The sequence below is a fragment of the Cherax quadricarinatus genome, chromosome 23 (genome assembly GCF_038502225.1).
Source record: "Cherax quadricarinatus isolate ZL_2023a chromosome 23, ASM3850222v1, whole genome shotgun sequence".
NCBI classification, from domain to species: Eukaryota; Metazoa; Arthropoda; class Malacostraca; order Decapoda; family Parastacidae; genus Cherax; species Cherax quadricarinatus.
Genome location: NC_091314.1, coordinates 14,466,621 through 14,489,770, shown reverse-complemented (window position 1 = coordinate 14,489,770; position 23,150 = coordinate 14,466,621). Strand labels below are relative to the sequence as shown.

General features: G+C 37.9%; 1 protein-coding gene across 13 annotated transcripts in view; it reads right to left on the bottom strand.

The window, feature by feature from the left end:
• Nucleotides 1–23,150, bottom strand: part of LOC128685742 (broad-complex core protein isoforms 1/2/3/4/5) — a 505,734-nt gene that overhangs the window by 209,815 nt on the left and 272,769 nt on the right. The window contains exon 6 of one of the 13 annotated variants that reach the window (XM_070087945.1): nucleotides 14,249–14,656. The exons of the other annotated variants lie outside the window; for them this stretch is intronic. Coding sequence (XP_069944046.1) covers nucleotides 14,315–14,656 — 342 coding nt within the window. The 3' untranslated portion in view covers nucleotides 14,249–14,314. Of the gene's footprint in view, nucleotides 1–14,248; nucleotides 14,657–23,150 lie in introns of those variants that run through there. 13 annotated transcript variants of the gene reach the window in all.

Genomic DNA, 23,150 nt, shown 5'->3' with positions numbered 1-23,150 from the left:
ATGAGCTGTTGGAGTGTGACAAGGGTAATATTTTGTGAAGGGATTCAGGGGAACTGGTTAGCCAGACCTGAGCCCTGGAAATGGGAAGAACATTGCCTGCACTTTAAAGGAGGGGTTTGGGATATTGGCAAAGACAGTGATTATGTATGAGTGAGGTGAAAGTGCTGAATGATGATGAATGCATTTGTCTAAGGAATTAAGTTTTGTAACAATGCAGTTCTTGCCTCCTAACACTACTCCTCTCATCCAGCCCATGGACCAGCAGATCACTGCAAACTTCAAAAAACTGTACACCAAAGCAATGATTCAAAGGTGCTTTGACATAACCTCGGACTCTGAATTGACCCTAAGAGAGTTCTGGATGAATCACTTCAGTATCTTCCACTGCATGGGTCTTATAGATAAGGCTTGGCAAGACATGAGTTCCAGGATGATGAACTCTGCTTGGGAAAAATTGTGTCCAAAAAAAAGGATTTTGAAGGGTTTGAGGCTGACCCTGTGGACCCTACACCTATTGTGCAATCAATTGTGGCATTGGAGAATTCCATGGGGTTGGATATGAGTGGTGACAATGTAGAAGAGATGGAGGACCACAATGAAGAGCTAACCACTGATGAGCTGCAAGAGCTTCATCTGCAACAGCAACAGACCACGGCTGAGGAACTTGCTTCAGAGGAGGAGGAAGAGAGATGGAAGAAGGTGCCTTCTTCAAAGATTAGAGAGATGTGTGGAATGTGGACTAAAGTGCATTCATTTGTGGAGGAACATCACCCTGAGAAAGCTGTTGCAATCCATGCTGGCGACTTTTACAATGACAATGCCATGTCCCATTTTAGGCAAATCTTAAAGAGACACCAGACACAGAGCACTCTGGACAAATATTTTGTGCGACATGGGTCCAGTGACTCTCAAGCTGGTTCTAGTGGCATTAAAAAACAAAGAAGGGAAGTGACCCCGGATAAGGATTTGGTACCTAGAGTCCTTATGGAGGAGGATTCCCCTTCCAAAGAATAACCTCTCTTCCCTCTCCCCTCCTCCCTGTCTTCCTGCCAGCAAAAACAGCCTTCAATAAAGGTAAGTGTCATGTGTAATGTTTATTCTTTTGTGCATGTAAATCTAACGTTAACCAAACGTAGATCTACGCTCGTTCACTCCCGTGGTGCTCCGAATATTTTGAAAAATAAAAAAAAAATTCTTTTTTTTCTTTTAAAATGAAGAGCATGTTTTTCTACATGTTATAGGCTTAAAAAAAAAATTAGGGTCAGTACTTACCAAGATATAAGACCATGAAGTTGGCAGTGGATGCTCACCTGTCAGCAACATCGACTCCTGCCTCTTGCAGAAATGTTGCCGATATACCTTTTTTTCTGCAGTCAGAATGATAACAAATTCCCACTACAGACAGCACACTCCACCAATATTCAAAACTCTAAACCTACTCACAATACAAAACATCCATACTTATTACTGCACCTACTACATACATAGAACACTTAACTCTGACATAAACCCTCCCCTCAAACATCTCCTTACCAACCTCAACAGAACACATGACCATAACACAAGGCACAGATCACTCTTTGATGTTCCTCGTGTCCATCTCACACTATGCAAAAACTCAATGCACATAAAAGGCCCTAAAATCTGGAATTCATTACCTGTGAATATAAAAGAAACACTGTTTATAAATTCAAGTCTCTTCTCAAAAATCACTTACCCACAACTAAATAAATACTGAATAATTGTATCTCATATTTTGTATCTCATATATGTATCTCATTATTGAATCTCATAATTTCAACCTGTGACCCAATCAAACTTTGTTACTATTTAACTTCATTACCTAACAAAATACTCCATTCTACTGATTACACAGCAACACAGTAAATGACCATATAACCTGTCTTTGTAATACTCATTTGTACTAAATTGTTACCTGTTTTACAATAATTTTTGTACCACTGAATATATCATTGCTTAGTTAATTTTATGCCTGCCCATAATGCTCTGCATACAAGGGGCTTTTGGCATACTGCACTTTAAAAATTGTATTCCTTGTACTTCTCTGTATCATATTCAAATTAATAAATAAACAAATAAATAAATAAATATATTTTTTATGTTATGATAATTACAATTTATAATAGTTCTTGTAATTTCATAGCCAGTCTTTGTTCTGACACTAATATTAGGTACTGAAATAGTGCTCAAATAGTCACAATCACTTTGACAGGTGAGCATTTACACCTGTCTGGGTTATTTACTACTGTCTAGAAATATATACAAAGTATTTATAGGTCCCAGCAATGTTTTAGATACCCTGGCATATGCCTTGAAGCAAGGTGTTATGAAAGGCATCCCTATACTGTTGACAGCCTAGTGACATTTGATAAATGCCCACTGCTCCAGCTAACCCTTGCTGTATTTGTTATCAGTGTTAAACACAAACATGTCTTGTCTCTCTGTCTATTTATCTGTCTACCTGTGTCTATCTGCCTGTCTATCTGTCTGTATCTGTTCATTTGCCTGTCTATCTGTCTCTGTCTATCTGCCTGCTTATATGTCTCTGTTTATCTGTCTTTCTGTCTGCCTGGAGTATATGTATATAGCACTCCTTAACTCTTTTATTGTTTCGGTTGTATATATATGTCTTACGAGCCACCGTCTTTGACGCATATATACTCAAACTCTAGCAGCTTCAAATCAAGCAGGAGAAAGCTGGTAGGCCCACATGTGAGAGAATGGGTCTGTGTGGTCAGTGTGCACCATATAAAAAAAATCCTGGAGCACACAGTGCATAATGAGAAAAAAAAAACTCCAACCTTTTTTTTTAATTAAAATGCCGACTTTGTGGTCTATTTTCGTATAGTATTTATGGTTGTATTTTCGTTTTCTTCGTCTCATTTGATAGAATGGAAAACATTTTATAGAAATAGAGGTGATTTTGATTGGTTTTACTATAAACAGAACCTGGAAATGGAGCTCAAAGTAGGGGAAATGTTTGATTTTTGCCAAAGTTCAAAAGTAAACAAATGATTTAATTATCCAATAAATGTCCAACTAGTCATTCTAATATGCAGTCATGAATGGGTTGACATTATTTGTACAATTATTACAGTATTGCAGCAGTCTGCATAACAGTAAATCTTCTATTTTTTAAATAAATATTCAAAATAGAAAGCAAGAGTAATATCAGAGGGGCCTGGAGACGTGACTGATGAACAAAGAAAATGCTATTTTAGAGCCAGGAATGTCTGTATTGTTTATTCTGGACCTTATTTTGAAATTGTCATATTTTTTAATTTTTGTGAAATTGGCCAAATTGCAAATTTCTGACCACGTTATTAGCTAGTTGAATTCAGTAAATGGGCAGTTTCTTGTACTCAATCGATAGAAAAAACGGAGTTCTAAAGAAATATCTATGAGTTTGGTTGACTGTAACAATGGAATTAGCCAAAAATAGGGCTCAAAGTGGGCGAAATCGCCGATTTGTAAATATCGCCAAGGTCGCTAACTTTGCGAGAGCATAATTCCATCAATTTTCCATCAAATTTCGTTCTTTTGGTGTCATTACAATCGGGAAAAGATTCTCTATCATTTCATAAGAATTTTTTTTTTTTTTTTTTTTTTTAACTTTGGGACACCAGGAGACACCTCAGGATTGGGGGTTGTGACAGTCAAGGGGTTAACCCTTTCAGGGTCCAAGGCCCAAATCTGGAGTCACGCACCAGTGTTTACCTGGAGAGAGTTTCGGGGGTCAACGCCCCCGCGGCCCGGTCTGTGACCAGGCCTCCTGGTGGATCAGCGCCTGATCAACCAGGCTGTTGCTGCTGGCTGCACGCAAACCAACGTACGAGCCACAGCCCGGCTGATCAGGAACTGACTTTAGGTGCTTGTCCAGTGCCTGCTTGAAGACTGCCAGGGGTCTGTTGGTAATCCCCCTTATGTGTGCTGGGAGGCAGTTGAACAGTCTCGGGCCCCTGACACTTATTGTATGGTCTCTTAACGTGCTAGTGACACCCCTGCTTTTCATTGGGGGGATGGTGCATCGTCTGCCAAGTCTTTTGCTTTCGTAGTGAGTGATTTTCGTGTGCAAGTTCGGTACTAGTCCCTCTAGGATTTTCCAGGTGTATATAATCATGTATCTCTCCCTCCTGCGTTCCAGGGAATACAGGTTTAGAAACCTCAAGCGCTCCCAGTAATTGAGGTGTTTTATCTCCGTTATGCGCGCCGTGAAAGTTCTCTGTACATTTTCTAGGTCGGCAATTTCACCTGCCTTGAAAGGTGCTGTTAGAGTGCAGCAATATTCCAGCCTAGATAGAACAAGTGACCTGAAGAGTGTCATCATGGGCTTGGCCTCCCTAGTTTTGAAGGTTCTCATTATCCATCCTGTCATTTTTCTAGCAGATGCGATTGATACAATGTTATGGTCCTTGAAGGCGAGATCCTCCGACATAATCACTCCCAGGTCTTTGAAGTTGGTGTTTCGCTCTATTTCGTGGCCAGAATTTGTTTTGTACTCTGATGAAGATTTAATTTCCTCATGTTTACCATATCTGAGTAATTGAAATTTCTCATCGTTGAACTTCATATTGTTTTCTGCAGCCCACTGAAAGATTTGGTTGATGTCCGCCTGGAGCCTTGCAGTGTCTGCAATGGAAGACACTGTCATGCAGATTCGGGTGTCATCTGCAAAGGAAGACACGGTGCTGTGGCTGACATCCTTGTCTATGTCGGATATGAGGATGAGAAACAAGATGGGAGCTAGTACTGTGCCTTGTGGAACAGAGCTTTTCACCGTAGCTGCCTCGGACTTTACTCTGTTGACGACTACTCTCTGTGTTCTGTTAGTGAGGAAATTATAGATCCATCGACCGACTTTTCCTGTTATTCCTTTAGCGCGCATTTTGTGCGCTATTACGCCATGGTCACACTTGTCGAAGGCTTTTGCAAAGTCTGTATATATTACATCTGCATTCTTTTTGTCTTCTAGTGCATTTAGGACCTTGTCGTAGTGATCCAGTAGCTGAGACAGACAGGAGCGACCTGTTCTAAACCCATGTTGCCCTGGGTTGTGTAACTGATGGGTTTCTAGATGGGTGGTGATCTTGCTTCTTAGGACCCTTTCAAAGATTTTTATGATATGGGATGTTAGTGCTATTGGTCTGTAGTTCTTTGCTGTTGCTTTACTGCCCCCTTTGTGGAGTGGGGCTATGTCTGTTGTTTTTAGTAACTGAGGGACGACCCCCGTGTCCATGCTCCCTCTCCATAGGATGGAAAAGGCTCGTGATAGGGGCTTCTTGCAGTTCTTGATGAACACAGAGTTCCATGAGTCTGGCCCTGGGGCAGAGTGCATGGGCATGTCATTTATCGCCTGTTCGAAGTCATTTGGCGTCAGGATAACATCGGATAGGCTTGTGTTAATCAAATTTTGTGGCTCTCTCATAAAAAATTCATTTTGATCTTCGACTCTCAGTCTGGTTAGCGGCTTGCTAAAAACTGAGTCATATTGGGACTTGAGTAGCTCACTCATTTCCTTGCTGTCATCTGTGTAGGACCCATCTTGTTTAAGTAGGGGCCCAATACTGGGCGTTGTTCTCGATTTTGATTTGGCATAGGAGAAGAAATACTTTGGGTTTCTTTCGATTTCATTTATAGCTTTTAGTTCTTCCCGCGATTCCTGACTCCTAAAGGATTCTTTTAGCTTAAGTTCGATGCTTGCAATTTCTCTGACCAGTGTCTCCCTGCGCATTTCAGATATATTGACCTCTTTTAGCCGCTCTGTTATTCTTTTCCGTCGCCTGTAAAGGGAGCGCCTGTCTCTTTCTATTTTACATCTACTCCTCCTTTTTCTTAGAGGAATAAGCCTTGTGCATACATCGAGTGCCACCGAGTTAATCTGTTCTAGGCATAAGTTTGGGTCTGTGTTGCTTAGTATATCTTCCCAGCTTATATCGGTTAGGACTTGGTTTACTTGGTCCCACTTTATGTTTTTGTTATTGAAGTTGAATTTGGTGAATGCTCCCTCGTGACTAGTCTCATTTTGTCGGTCTGGGGCTCCTCGCATACATGTCTGAACCTCAATTATGTTGTGATCTGAGTATATTGTTTTTGATATGGTGACATTTCTTATCAGATCATCATTGTTAGTGAATATGAGGTCTAGTGTATTCTCCAGTCTAGTAGGCTCTATTATTTGCTGGTTTAAATTGAATTTTGTGCAGAGATTTAAAAGCTCGTGTGAGTGTGAGTTTTCATCCAAGAATTTTCAAAAAAACAATTTGTTATTTTTTCTTATGAAATCGTAGAGAATCTTTTTGTGAAGGTAATAAAACACAAAGTACGAAATTTGGTGGAAAATTGACGAAATTATGCTCTCGCAAATTTTGATGTGTCAGCGATATTTACGAATCGGCGATTTTGCCGACTTTGACTCCCATTTTAGGCCAATTACATTATTCCAATCAACCAAATTCTTAGCTATTTCACTAGTATTACTTCTATTCTATCGATTGAGCACAAGAAATCGCCAAGTCAACTGTTTCAACTACAAAATAAAGTGATCAGAAATTGTTAATTTGGCCAATTTAACACAAAGTTCAAAATATTCCAATTTCAAAATAGGGTCCAGAATGAACAATGTAGGCATTCCTGGCACTAAACTAACATTTCCTCTGTTCATTAGTTATGTTTTGAGGCTTTACAAATAAATTCCATTTTGATTTTTTATTCACATAATGAATTTTTATTCACACCAAAAAATAGAAGATTTACTGTTATGCAATACTGTAATAATTGTATAAATATCATCACCATATTTGTGAATGTATATTAGACCCACCAGCTGACGTGTATTAGACGTGTGAGGTCGTTTGTTTACTCTTGAATATCGGCAAAAATTTAACATTTCTGCTACTTTGAGCTCAGTTTCAAGCCATTTCCAGTGCTAAAACCAATCAAAGTCATCTCTATTTCTGTAATATGTCTTCCATTCTATCAAATGAGACCAAGAAATCGCAAATACAACTATAAAAAACATACGAAAAAACACTGCAAAGTTGCTGTTTTAATCGAAAAATCATGATTTAATTTTTTTTTCTCTCATTATACACAGTGTGCTGCAGGATCTGTTTTATGTGGTGCACACATACCACATAGATGTATTCTCTCATATCTAGGCCCAAATGTACCACTCACAGTTTATCAGAGTGAGCTGAGCTCATGGCGTAGATCTACGGTTTGGACCCTGAACGTAAAGCTGTAGATCTACGGGACGGACCCTGAAAGGGTTAAAGAATTGTGTTATGACATCTGTTATCAGCTTGGTGACATTTGATAAATGGGTGCTCGGGAAACCCTGGCTTTATTTATTGTCACTGATACATACAAACATGTTTCTGTCTATCTGTCTGTCTATCTATCTATTGGTGTGTCTATCTTTGCCTGGAATTTTTGGGTTATCCTAGGTAATTTACACAATGTATAATAACTGTACTTATGTGTACATGTGAGAGAGAGATATAGATAGACAGAGATATAGATAGACAGATATATAGATAGACAGAGATATATACAGAGAAACAGCCAGAGACAGCCAAAGCAAGCCGGCCGGCCAGCCTGCCGAATACATAAGAACATAAGAAAGAAGGAACACTGCAGCAGGCCTACTGGCCCATGCAAGGCAGGTACATGTCACCCTCCCCCTCTGGCTTAGACCAATGACCTACCTAGTCAAGTCACATCCATTGAAAGAAGGAGCATGACATCAGACCTAGTAGCACAAGCTAGTCAGGTCCAACTCACACCCACCCACACTCACTCACTCATGTATTTATCTGACCTGTTTTTACTTTCCTCTTAAAATGGGAGTGTTAATGTGACAAGGCATCAGTGAATCCCTGGTATTTGCCATGCTATTTGCTCTAGCCAGTGCTCAGTTGAACTGGTGCTCCCACAAGGTACTAAGTGCTCCCAGATTTTTTTAATAGTGCACACACTAAATGCACAGACCCATTCTTTCATGTCTAGGCGACTCAAGCCTATTGTGCCAAATTTGAAGGAATGAAAAATAAAACATTGATCTACATTTGGAGCGCTACGCGTGCAAACGAAGATCTACGTTTGGACAGTTTAAGGGTTAAGGTAAAAAAAACTTTTTTTTTTTTTTGATACTTCTGGGTGTCTGGAAATAATTAATTCCATTTACATTATTTCTTTTGGGGAAAATGGTTTCGGTTTTGGCCAATTTCAATTTTGGCCAATGACTCTGGAAAGGATTAAACACGAAAACTGAGGGTCCATTGTAGAAAACAAGTGCAATATAGGAGAGGCCTGGGGACATGACTAATGAACAGAACCAGGAATCTCTATACTGTTTATTATGGACTCTTGTTTTTAACCCTTTCAGGGTCCAAGGCCAAAATCTGAAGTGGTAGCCCAGTGTCTAAGAAATTTTGAAAAAAAAAAAAAAAAAAAAAAAAAAAAATATTACATAATTAAAGATAATAGTTTTGTGAAGTTAATAAAACAAAAAAAAAAAAATTCTGATCAGTACTTACCGAGATACAGTGGCAGGAAGTTGACCCAAAAATGACCGGGTGGCGGCAACATCAGTGACTTGCGCAAAATCACATTTTTTTATTTTACGTTTTTTTTATACTTTTTTCTTTTCTTTTCTATTTTTTTTCTTTTTCTAATAACATTTGTGGCCTGTGAGACCAATATAATGTATATTGTATAAGTGTACACTCATTGTATTCAACACAATAACTGCACTAATTTGTTTATCATTATACTGCTTACAAAACTTGTTTACAAGTTTATTGTAAACAAAATGATGAAAATATTAGTGCGGTTATTGTGTTGAATACAACGGTACCATATAGTACCATACGGTACAATGGTACCATATGGTAGAATATGGTACAATGGCACCATTTGGTACAATGGTATCATATTATACAATGGTACCATATGGTGCAATGGTACCTTATGGTACCATATGGTGCAATGTTACCATATGGTACAATGGTACCAAATGGTACATTGTACCATACAGTACAATGATACCATATGGTTCATTGTATCATATGGTACTATATGGTACTGTTGTATTCAACACAATAAAACACACTAGTATTTTCATCTTTATTTTGTTTACAATAATTGTTCACAGCAAAAATATGCAAAAATGTTGTATATTAGTAATGTTCTATTATATATTTACAAATGTACAGGAACTCAGACACCTTACTTAAGGTGGATGACAGATCGCTTTGTCTTGGAAACTGTTGAGTCAGTAGCTAGCTTGCTTCGCCACTCACTCAGTCTTGGCTGGTGTCTCCTGCCACCAACACTTCCTATTGACCATATGGTACATGGTATCATATGTTACAGGGTACCATATGGTACAATGAACTATATGCTATAGGGCACCATACAGTACAGGATAACATATGGTACAGGATAACATATGGTGCAGGGTACCATATGGTGCAGGGTACCATACAGTACAGGACACCATATGGTACAGATACAGGGATCCCTATGGAAATAAATCACCCTGACTTTTTTGGGTTATCCTAGGATTTTATACATATGCTGCTATGTATGATAATCTATGTAACTGTATTTGTGTACACCTGAATAAACTTACTCAAGAGCATGTGGCATCGTAAGTAAGTTTATTTAGGTACACAAATAAAGTTGCATAGAATATCATACTTAGCAGCATATGTTTGGAGAACCTAGGATAACCCAAAAAAGTCAGACAGACTTATTTCCATTAGGGTCCCTGTACCCTATACTATATGGTACAATGTACCATATGGTACATTGTACCATATGATACCATTGTATGACATGGCACCATTATACCATATGGTACCATTCTACCAAATGGTACAATGGTACCATATGGTTCAAAACCATAGAATTCCTCTTCAGCTCCACTTCCATCAGTCTTAGAACTGTAAGTTGTGAAGAGGAGAGTCAGAATTCACCCAGGGAGTGAGTGGGGAGTGAGAGCTTCCTTGCCGCCAGGCATGGTGAACAAAGCTACTTTGCCGGCATTCCCACAATGTCATGCAGGCCTCCAGATTTTTTCTATGGTGTGCACATTGACCACCCAGACCCATTCTCTCAGATGTAGGCCTACCAGCCTTCTCGCGCTAAATTTGACGCCGCTAGAATTTTGGCGTAGATGTACGGTTTGGACCCTGAATGTAAAGCCGTAGATCTACGGGACGGACCCTGAAAGGGTTAAATTGTCATTTTTTTTAAAAAGTAAAATTGGCCAAATCACCAAATCCTGATCACTTTATTGAGGAGACTCACGAAATCGTAATGACACGATTGCAAACCATACCACACAACGATCTGGATTTTTAAGATTCTCTGATCGCGCGTTCTAACCCCGCCCTTAGTGTTTTTTTTTTTACTTTATCGAGTATCTGAAATAGTTAAATGGGTGGTCTCTTGTGTTCAATCAACATACTGTAAGGAATACTAGCAAAACAGCTAAAAATTTAGTCAACTGGAACAACGGAATTGGCCTAACAAAGGAACAAAATTGCTGGTGTGTAAATTATGCCGAGACTACTAACTATGTGCCTGTGAATTCTGTTAGGGCTTCCCATCAAATTTCATACTTCTGGTGTCATTAGCACCAGAAAAAGATTCTCTACCATTTCAGATTTTTTATTTTTTTTATTTTTGGACACTGAGAGAAAGTTTCATTTCGAGAGTCTGGACAGTGAAAGGGTTAACTGTTTAACCACGGCAAGCACCAACATTTTATTTCCCATGTGCGAGGCAAACTTTGAAAAAAAAAAAAAGCTGGCATTTTGAAAGGGTACATATATTTAAATAGAACTATGAAAAGAAAAATTAAATCAGGCAAAATATATTCCTTGTCAGCATCACCAAAATGAATGTACATAACCGTGTTTTTCAAGCTTATTTATGCAAATTCTGAGTTTTACAAAAGAATTTTTTTTTTACTTCTAAACACTATATATAATAGTTTCTAATAATAGTACTACAAATTTATTTCAAGGTGCTTCAGTATTCAACACACAGGGAGCTGCATAGCCTGATACAGGATATACAATATAAAATGGTAAGTAAATGTTTTCTTTTCTTCTGATTGCTTTCATCTTCTAATGCTATGCACATAGAAACCTTACAATAGTTTACTACAATTGTTTCAAGGTGTCAAGGTCATTAGTTACAATGACATTCTTATTTCATTCTGGGTGAAATTTACATTCAATACTTTTTACGCACCCATAACACCTGCGAGTCCTCTTGAAACTACATACAAGGTATTCCATGATATTACAACTGTTTCAAGGTGGGAAACCTCTCCAAATGTAAAAATGCTGAGTAGCATATCACACACTTAGTTTATATATAGTGAAGAAGCAGTTACCCATGATGCACTGTAGGAACCCATCTGCTCTATAATACAGGTGCTCCTCAACTTACAATGGGGTTACGTTCCAATGAACCCATCTTAAGTTGAAAATATCCTAAGTTGAATATGAATACGATATGATAAATAAATAGGTACAGTAAATAAATAACTACTGTCACTGAACAGGCAAATAAACAAATAATTAATGTAACTAATTACCAATATTGAAAAGTAAATAAATGAATACAAGTTTATCCTATCAATAAATGTACAATACTGTACAGTACAAAAAAAAAAAAAGTTTGTTTTTTCGCACCGTTGTCATGTCAAAATATTGTAAGTTGAACTATCGTAAAATGAGGAGTATCTGCATTTTCTTAGGTGACACAACAGTTGAGCTGAGGCATAAAATGTCAGCAGTCAGCAACCTTGAAGGCACAGAAATTACGTGTAAATTTACATGAGTCACAGTTTGATACCCCTGGGTAAATTTATGTGGGTCACAGTTAAAGGGTTAGTCAAGCATCCATCTCTCTGACTGAGGGCAAATTAAATGTGCAGAAATTATCATCATTATTATTATTTCTTTGTTATCACTATTAATTTATATATTTCTATAGGTATTAGGAGCTAACACCATACACATGTCATCTTAAATAAAATAAGCTCTCAAGAAAAAAAACTAATTTAAAATCGTGTAATTCTGTTCTACTCTAAAGTTTCAGCATTCATAATGAACAAAAAGTATATCAAAATGTAATTACCACTAAGCTTTTCCACTGTAATAAAGCAACCTAATTCACATACGAGACAGTACAGTGGTACCTTCACTTACGAGTTTAATTCGTTCCGTGACCGAGCTCGTAACTCAATTTGCTAGTATATCAAATCAATTTTCCTCATCGAAATGAACTGAGATGCCATTAATCCATTCCAGCGGAATTCCTGGCTCTCGGGAGGGAAGAGAAAATACTTCAATAAAATACTAATATCAAATCTACGGCTTATTTATCCATCACAATTGATCTAATATGACATAATAAACAATATAAATAACACAGAAACATGATATATACTCTAGAATGAATAAAATATGTCATTATGTGACGAGTGGTGGTGGTGGCCACTCCCGAGGTAAAAATAATTATCGCTCTGACCATATCTTCCCATTCTAGCCCTTCTGAGGTCTTATTTATATTAGAAAAGGGAGTGTTTGTGAGGCTAACTGCACTACATCACTAGTTTCATAAGAAAAACACTGAAACAAATGCAATTTTTTGGTATTTTTCTAGGATTTCATGCTTTAATTCAAGGGATATCATCCTCCTCTTCTACTCAGCACTGTCCTTTGCACTTACTTTCTTAGGACCCATGGTTAGAAAAAAGAAATATGGCAAAATAACTGCACAAAAAGCGCAAAAGGCTGGGATCCTGGGTGGATGCTGTGGTGCTTGCTGTGCCAACTAGTGGCGGTGTATCTGAAGCTCACTCGTAACCCGGATTCTGGTTCACAACTCAAAGCAAAAAATCGACCGAGCGATGGCTTATAACTTGGAAAACTCGTAAGTTGCAGAACTCGTAAGTCAAAGTACCACTGTATTTAAGAGTGAAAAAATCAGATGGTTTACATATTTCAAGATACCACGTTTCATAATTGGCTTTGGCAAGAACAAAATTTAATTCACAAGCCTATCCATTTCACACACTTACAACTAATACATTATGTTTCTTTTTCAAGATGCTGACATTTAACACAAACAAACTTTTAGTGCATGGTAATCAGGTGCTTGATAACTTTCCATGACTAACCAATAACAAATAATACTGAAATTACAGTACAACAGAAAAATTATGAAGAAAAAGTTGATATTAAGTGAACCCTATCATTTTATCTTTCTGAGCTTTTATGGTACACCATAGAGTCAGAGAGAACAAAAATATTGGAAAAGACTGCGACAAACCAAATAATCAATGACCATCTGAAACTACAGATAGACCTCTCATAACACGGATTTAGGTAGCGTATTTTTATCACAACACTAATCATATTTATATCCCAAGATTTAGAACAGCTTCAGCCTTTGTTTAATATAGATAAAGTTGGAAAAAATTCAATCTGGGTTGGCGACTACTTGAAAAATTTCCCTCTACACTGTTTTGGCGAGGCCTAGCTTTGCTTTCCACCTCTCCTTTCCCTTTTACATTCACTGCCAACCCAACTGTTTAATTTGTGGATGTGTCATTTGATTTTATCTCTCGTGTGCTTGTCGCTCTATATTTAGGATATTTTCATAGCCCCGTCTCATTTCTGGATAGTGCTGGTAGGTAGTCATAAGCGACAGGGCTTATAGGAAGTGGAGGTGGTAGCAACTAAATATGAAATATTACTGGCTGAAAATGATGGTGAGGGGTAGCATTAGGTGGTGATGAGGCTGGTAGGTTGTGCAGGTTGTAGCAACCATAATACAGGATGCTACTGGCTGTATGTGATGGTGGAGGGTGGTGACAGTGCTGGTAGTTGATAACAGATGGTGTTTGGTTAACAAGCAATCACATCCATAAAGATATCAAGAGCTAAATTATTTTTGACAAAATAAGCACCTGTGTGATTTTACAGAAAGTGCAGATTTCAGGAACAAAACTGCCACATTATGTGAGGTCTTACTGTATATATTGCATTCCAAGTTATTAAACACTTAAAACCAGCCACACTGAAAATCTAAATTATATCTAAAATACACTGAGATCTAATAAAAGTAATGAAAATTAATTAATTTAAAAGAAAAAATATATTTTAATAAAAGTTTTTTATGTTCACTTTAGATACCAGTATTTATCAAATTAGAAAAACTTTGACATATTAATTATATGCTTTTGGGTTTGATTTAGTGTAGCAACTTATTTTGCTTGATCATTTGCTCTGTGTGTATGCAAATGTGAATTTAAATTTGATTTCTGTCCAGTACGATATGCACAGAAAGTGCAAGCATACGGCTTTTCCCCTGTGTGTCTACGTATGTGAGCACGTAAATTTGTTTTTTGATTACAGCTGTAGGAGCAAAAAGGGCAGGAAAAGGGTTTCTCTCCTGTATGCCTATAGTAATGCGTCTTCAGATGGCTTGTATTTGTTGTAGTGTAGGAACATTGGCAACACCGAAGAATCTTGGGTACAGCATGTTGCTGGGAGGTCCTTGTAGCATCTCTCTCACCAGTCCGCTGACCGACACTCTCCAGTAACACCTGTTGGGTGATGCTCATCATACTCTTGGGTGTCTTAGATAAGAACCACAAAAATGGTAAAGTGCAACTGTAAAAGGATGAAAATAGATAGTTCTCTTCATATCCTTTCAAGTGCTTAGTGAACTGGTTTCTGAACAACTTGTATATCCTATTAAGGTCACTTAATTCTACGATGAGCAATAACTTTGATTGCTAAAATTTAATTTATTGCACATGAGCTAGAACAATATGATGCAATACCTAACCTACAAGTACAGTACGATGCAGTAACTGATCTACAATTACAGTATGATGCAGTACCTGACCTACAAGCACAGTATGATGCAGTACATGACCTATAAATATAGTATAATGCAGTACCCGACCTATAAATATAGTATGATGCAGTACCTGACCTACAAGTACAGTAGGAGTATCAAAAACTTCAACTAGTATATATATGTCTGGATACACAGAAACAATGCTGATGAGAAAACTGCAATGAAAAGTAAAATGCTTCATCAAAGTATTCCACTCAAGCTTTTATCTATACTTCTTACACCCTTTACATCTTGTCAAACGGTTACCTTTACGACTTATGAAATCACAACACAAATGCGAACAAATCACAGAATGGGTGAGGTTTGAACAATGGCAGTCAAGTCCTAAAAGTCAGAGGCCAGTGTGCTAACCACCTGACCAGCTGGCTCTAGTAAGATTCATCCAACTATAGATATTTCTATACACAATAGGGAGGTTAGCATGGACCAATACTGTGACCACAAATGTAGGTATTTACAGACAAGTCTCACAACATCATAGCTGACTGGATGAACCTTATGAGATCCAGATGGCCGAGTGGTTAGCACACTGGCCTGCGAGCTTTAGGACTCTCCTGCCACGGGTTCAAGCTCAACCCATTCTGTGACTTAAGTTTAATACAGAACAAAAATTAATTGATTTTAAATGTGAAAAATCTATTCATCTGTATTGTTTCAATCTGCTCCTCCAACCACCTCACTATGAGTATAGATCCCCCCCCCCAACAGTCTTATTTCCCCTTAAATGCCAACTAAATCAGAGGAAAACTGTACATCTTTATTGGATTATTAACCCAACATCATAAATTATCATAAATATGTAATTATACATACAGTGATGTAACTACTAAAGTTGTATTCCTACATATATTGATTTATAATAATATATGTTGAAATGAGAAAGTTTTAGTGAAGTTGAAGTCAACATCATCACAGAGACCTAGCAGTGACACTGTAGCCACTTAAACACATCATATTTTGTATAGATTAATAGGTGCCTTGGATGAGAAAATGAGGGTCAGTGATGCATGGACAAGTTTCCTGCCAGCTGCTGCCCTGTAACAATATAGTATTATCAACAAAGTACAGCCTTTCCTCACTTAGCGGCATACTCGTTTACTGACGCCTTGGACTTACAATGAGCTCTCTGACCACTATTCGTACGTAAATAATGTATATTACAGCTGATTTCCTCTATTCTGTTTATTTCAATATACAGTGGAACCTCAGCTTACAAGTGCCCTGACATACAAGTTTTTCAGGATAAGAGCAATCACTCGGTTGATTTTTTGTTTCTGGATATGAGCAAGCATTCAGGATGTGAGGTTCCCCTCAAACAACTTCTTTTTAGATCTCCAGATCTTACAAAAGTAAAAGTGAATAAATAATTGTAGTTCATTGTCGTGATGCATTATGTTTTTACTGCTTGAGACTATCACTGCAACAGAAAAAATAGTATTTCTTACCTTAAATTGTGGGTGTTGGTGTTTGTGGATGATTGTGAAGAGAGTGGAGAGTTATGTTGTGGTCCTACTGGGCTGAGGTGGATGGTAGAGGTTCTGGTACTGAAGTTGATGGTTGTACTGGAGTGTGCATAAATTCTGTAATGGATTTCTGTTCTATTTTACCCTGCAGTACATTATACAACTGACGGTAAGGCATCAGCTGCTCTAGACACTGTTTCAGGGTCCTCTTAAGTGAAAAAGTCTAATTTAAAGTCATGTAGTAAGTCAGCGAGTTAAGTCAGCCAGTCAAGTAAGTCAAGTTTGTCAGTCAAGTCAGTAAGTCACGTCATTCAGTCAAGTCAGTAAGTCAGCCAAGTCTGTAAGTCAACTGACTTACTGACTAGTCAAGTCAGTAAGTCAGTCAAGTCAGTAAGTCAAGTCAGTAAGTGATTCAGTTAAGTCAGTAAGGCATTCAGCAACACTGGTATGCCTACTGGGTGTCATGATTGTTTGGCAGATACAAGATATGGTAATTTAAAGATCAAAACACAATTCACAAACACAGCTAGCTTGTAGGAGATAAGTGGAACTGAACATGTAAGCTGGGATAGTAGTGTCATGTCAGGGGATGGCAGGAGGTCTCTCTCGCTCACCCACAACAAGGCACCTGCTTGAGGTAGGGAATTGCCACCACCAATTGTCACATAATGACATATTCTGTTCATTCTACAGTAAAATAGTACCTCAGGATACGAACTTATTTCGTTCCAGAAGGCTATTCGAGTGCCAATACCGAACAAATTTGTTCCCATAAAGAATAATGTTAATTAGATTAATCCACTGCAGACCCCCAAAAATACACTTACAAAAGGACTTACATAAATACACTTACATAATTGTTCCCATTTTGAGCTATTCGTATCACGAGGTACCACTGTATATATCAGGTTTCTGTATTATTTATATTGTTTATTAAGTCATATTAGATGAATTGTGATAGATAAATATGCTGTCAAGTTGATATTAGCGTCTTGAGAGCATAAATTCTGCTGGAACGGATTAATGGCATTTCAATTAATTTAAATGAGGAAAACTGACTCAGCATACAAGCAGATCGGGATACGAGCAAGGTCATGGAATGGATTAAACTACTGTAAAAACATTTAAAAATATATCAAAAATATTATAAATGGTGCAAAGGTGACAGTAAAACAAAATCAAAGATGGCTGACTCAAACTCGCTACGATTGTAGTATGCTCCTCACTTGGCAACGAATTCGTTTAACGATGTCGTCTCAGGAACGGAGCTCCAGCGTTAAGTGAGCAGAGGCTGTAATATCTTGAGAAGAAATGGCAGTGTCTCATTTTCCTGCTGACTCTGGCTTCACTACGAGTCAAAGCATGAAGTGTTACTTTATTCCATTAAACATATTACAGGTCCACCATCACAAATCCGGCAATCAGTTATTCAGTTCCTTCAGTTATTCGGCACTAATTTTGGCTAGCATAATTTCAAATTTCCAGGGTCGCCACACCAACCTGCTGGCACTGTTTGGTGGCACTACTTGCTGCATAAGTCATTCCAATTTCTTTTTCTCCATTTATTGTTATAACCTGCTAACTTTTAGCCCTAGTCATGGTTCCAATGAATAAAAGAAATGCTTCTCATTATGTAAAGCACTGACACAGTACATTGTCCATTAAAGATAAGGTGGCTCTGAAGCCACTGTCGGTTGCCATGAGCTCAGTCTCATGAAGCAGGAGAATATTTTTTTTTTTTTTTTTTTTTTCAACAAGTCGGCCGTCTCCCACCGAGGCAGGGTGACCCCAAAAAAAAAAAGAAAGAAAATCCCCAAAAAGAAAACACTTCCATCATCATTCAACACTTTCACCACACTCACACATTATCACTGCTTTTGCAGAGGTGCTCAGGAGAATATGCTTTATTATTATGTTAATATCAACACTACAGCTTATTTGCCTATCACAATTGATCTAACATGACATAAGAAACAATATAAATAACATAAAACATGTTAAATACTCCAGAATAAATAATATTTGGCATAACACCAAGCAGTTCGACGGAGGTATGAAGAGGATATGGTATACAAATGCCTTTCTCCTATCCCCAACTTGGGGGCTTATATTAGAGAAAACGGAGTATAGAACAAGGCTAACTGTGATATACACTCATAATGCACCATAAACCTGAAACAAAAAAAGTTATTTTCTCTATATAGATTATCACACATAGCAGCATATGTGTAGAGAACCTAGGATAACCCAAAAAAGTCAACATGACTTATTTCCAGTACCTGGCTTGGGTTAGCCATATATGATTTTTGGTAAATATTTGATTCCCAGCCAGGGTAGAAACATTAGGCATGTTTCTTTACACCTGTTGTCTATGTTTACCCATCAGTAAATGGGTACCTGGGTGTTAGCAGACTAGTGTGGGTGTTATCCTGGGACACTGACCTAATTTTCTTCAAATACTCTGCATAACAAGCAGCTTTCTATATAGTAGTGTGTCACTGATGTCAGCTAGGCCTGTATACCTTGTACATGTACGTGTAGTAAAGATATTATTATTATTATTATTATTATTATTTTCTCAATTGTTTGTTGGGTTATCTTACTGAAACTTGGGCAATGTATGACGGAAAGATACTTCTTAACGTACACCAAAAATGAAAGATATCAGACCATAAATAGCGGAGTTCACTTTTCAGCCATTAGCAGCCGCTTAGGTATATTTTTGTATGGTTTTTACGGTTATATTCTCGTTTTCTCGGTCTCATTTGACAGAATTAAAGATATATTACAGAAATAGATATGATTTTGATTGCTTTCATAATGAAAAGTACCTTGAAATTGCGCTCACAGTAGTGAAAATGTTCTATTCTTTAGCGAATCTCAAGAGTAAACAAATGACGTCACCGTCCAATACCTGTCTGCCTGCCAGTCCAAATTCCAATACATAGTCAAGAATGGGTTGACATTATTTATACAATTATTACAAGAATGCAGCAGTCTGCATAACAGTAAATCTTCTATTTTTTTTGTGAATAAAAATTCCAAATGGTAAGCAAGAGTAATATAAGAGGGGCCTGTAGCCATGACTAATGAAGAGAAAATGTTATTGTAGTGCCAGGAATGTCTGCATTGTTTATTCTGGACCCTATTTTGAAATTGGCATCTGTTGAAATTTGTGTGAAATTGGCCAAATTGCCAATTTCTGACCACTGTAATGGGTAGTTGAAATAAGTGAATGGGCAGTTTCTTGTACTCAGTTGACAGACTAGAAGTAAATAAGTAAGTTTATTCAAGTGTACACAAATACAGTTACATAGATTATCATACATAGCAGTATATGTATAGAGAACCTAGGATAACCCAAAAAAGTCAGAGTGACTTATTTCCAGTACCTGGCTTGGGCTTCCCATATATGATTTTTGGTAAATATTTTTTTTTCTCGGTTGTTTGTTGGGCTATCTCATTGAAACTTGGGCAATGTATGATGGAAAGATGCTTCTTAATGTACAACAAAAATAAAAAAGACGGACGATAAATAAGGGAGTTCACTTCTCAGCCATTAGCCGCCTCTTTGCAGTATATTTTCGTATGGTTTTTAAGGTTGTATACTCGGTTTTTTGAACTCATTGATAGAATGGAAGATATATTACAGAAACAGACATGATTTTGATTGCTTTCATGATGAAAAGTACCTTGAAATTGAGCTCAAAGTAGCGGAAATGTTCATTTTTTGCCAATAAGAACATAAGAACGAAGGAACACTGCAACAGGCCTACTGACCCACGCGAGGCAGGTCCAAGTCTCCTACCGGCTTAAGCCAATGCACCCAACCTAGTCAGGTCAGGTTACATTGACTTAAGGGAGGAACACGGCAACCGACCTGGTAGCACAAGCTATCAGGTCCAATTCACATCCACTCATGTATTTATCCAACCTATTTTTAAAGCTACACAACGTTCTGGCCTCTATAACTGTGCTCGGGAGTTTGTTCCACTCATCCACAACTCTATTACCAAACCAGTACTTTCCTATATCCTTCCTGAATCTGAATTTTTCCAACTTAAAACCATTGCTGCGAGTCCTGTCTAGGCTAGATATTTTCAGCACACTATTTACATCCCCTTTATTTATTCCTGTCTTCCATTTATACACCTCAATCATATCCCCCCTAATTCTACGTCTTTCTAGAGAGTGCAGATTCAGGGCCCTTAGTCTATCCTCATAGGGAAGGTTTTTGATACATGGGATCAACTTTGTCAACCTCCTTTGTACATTTTCCAGAGAATTTATATCCATTCTGTAATACGGTGACCAAAACTGTGCAGCATAATCTAAATGAGGCCTAACCAAGGATGTATAGAGTTGAAGAACAACCTGAGGACTCCTATTATTTATGCTTCTTGATATGAAGCCAAGGATTCTATTAGCTTTATTGTGAACACTTATGCACTGTTGTCTTGGTTTCAGATTACTGCTAACCAGAACTCCTAAATCTATTTCGCAATCCGTAATATTAAGAACTACATTATTTAGTTTATATGTAGCATGGTTATTGTCCTGTCCAACATTTAGAACTTTGCATTTGTCTATATTAAACTGCATCTGCCACTGCTCCGACCACTGCATCAGTCTTAGCAATGCCTAAGCGTACGTAATAAGGCAAATAGATTACTGGGATTTATATCAAGAAGTGTAAGCAACAGAAGTCCCGAGGTCATACTGCAGCTTTATACATCATTGGTAAGGCCTCACCTAGATTATGCAGCTCAATTCTGGTCTCCATATTACAGAATGAACATAAATTCGTTAGAAAACATTCAGCGTAGGATGACTAAATTAATACATAGCATTAGAAATCTTTCTTGTGAAGAAAGATTGAAGACTCTTAAGTTGCATTCACTTGTTAGACGAAGAATGAGGGGAGACCTGATCGAAGTGTATAAGTGGAAGATAGGTATTAATAAAGGGGATATTAACAAGGTCTTGAGGATATCTCTCCATGAGAGAACCTGCAGTAATGGATTTAAATTAGATAAGTTTAGATTTAGAAAGGACATAGGAAAGTATTGGTTTGGAAATATGGTAGTTGATGAGTGGAACAGTCTACCTAGTTGGGTTATTGAGGCTAGGACTTTGGGTAGTTTCAAATTTAGGTTGGATAAGTACATGAGTGGGAGGGGTTGGATTTGGGTGGGACTTGCACATCAGAGCTTATTTCTTGGGTAGCATTGAAAGTTGGGTTGGTCAAATGTTTGTTAGTGGGATGAATTGTAGGGGACCTGCCTAGTATGGGCCAGCAGGCCTGCTGCAGTGTTCCTCCTTTCTTATGTTTTTAAATCTTCCTGGAGTGCTCGAATGTCCTCGTCAGAATGAATTCGACGGCCTATTTTGGTGTCATCGGCAAACTTGCCGATGTCGCTCTTTATGCCCTCATCTATGTCGTTTATGTAGATTGTGAACAGCAGGGGGCCCAACACTGACCCCTGTGGAACACCACTCGTGACGCTTCCCCACTCTGATTTCTCCCCATTTATGCAAACTCTCTACTGCCTATTTGTCAACCATGCCTCTATCCAGGAAAAAATTTCTCCTCCTATTCCATGTGCTTTAATTTTCCTCAATAGTCTCTGATGTGGGACCCTGTCAAAAGCCTTACTGAAGTCCATATACACAATATCATATTCATTACCATGATCTACCTCCTCAAATACCTTAGTGAAAAAAGTTAATAAATTCGTAAGGCAGGAACGCCCCTTTGTAAAACCATGCTGAGATTCGTCGATTAATTTATGCTTTTCAAGGTGGCTACGAACTGCCTCGGCAATTATTGATTCCATAAATTTTCCCACTATGGAGGTTAGGCTTATTGGTCTATAGTTCGAAGCTAAGGACCTGTCACCTGTTTTGAAAATAGGTATCACATTTGCCATTTTCCACTTATCTGGCACCATGCCAGTTTGTAGTGATATGTTGAAAAGATTAGCCAAAGGTGTGCTAAGCTCCTCTTTACATTCCTTTAGAACCCTTGCATACAGTTCATCAGGGCCTGGGGATTTGTTAGGTTTTAATTTATCTATTTGCCTAAGGACCATGTCACTTGTGACCCTAATCGTGCACAGTTTATTATCGTCCTGTTCTACATAATTTATCATTACTGGAATATCGCTGGTATCCTCCTGTGTAAAAACTGAGAGGAAGTATGTGTTAAAATTTCTACACATTTCCTTATCACTGTCAGTGAGCTGACCCGAGGAACTTTTGAGTGGGCCTATCTTGTCCCTGATCTTACTACTGTATACCTGAAAGAATCCTTTTGGGTTAGTCTTCGATTCTCTTGCAACTTTAACCTCATAATCTCTTTTTGCTTTTCTAATTCCCTTTTTTATTTCTCTCTTTAACTGAATATATCGATTTCTTAATTGCCCCTCTCCTCTTTTGATTTGCCTATACTGTATATGCCTCTCTTTTGACCAATCAGATATTTTAATCTATTGTTCTTCCATTTAGGATAATTTTTGATGGATCTGATTTCCCTATTTGGAACATAATTTGACTGAGCAGCTAGAACTATGCCCTGGAAAGCATCATATCGGCAACCATCACCACCTACCTGACCCTTAGTCAGGTCATTCCAGTTCAGCCCACCTAAGTAATTTTTCAGTCCTATGAAATCAGCCAAGCAGAAGTCAGGGACGGAGACTTGATTGCCAT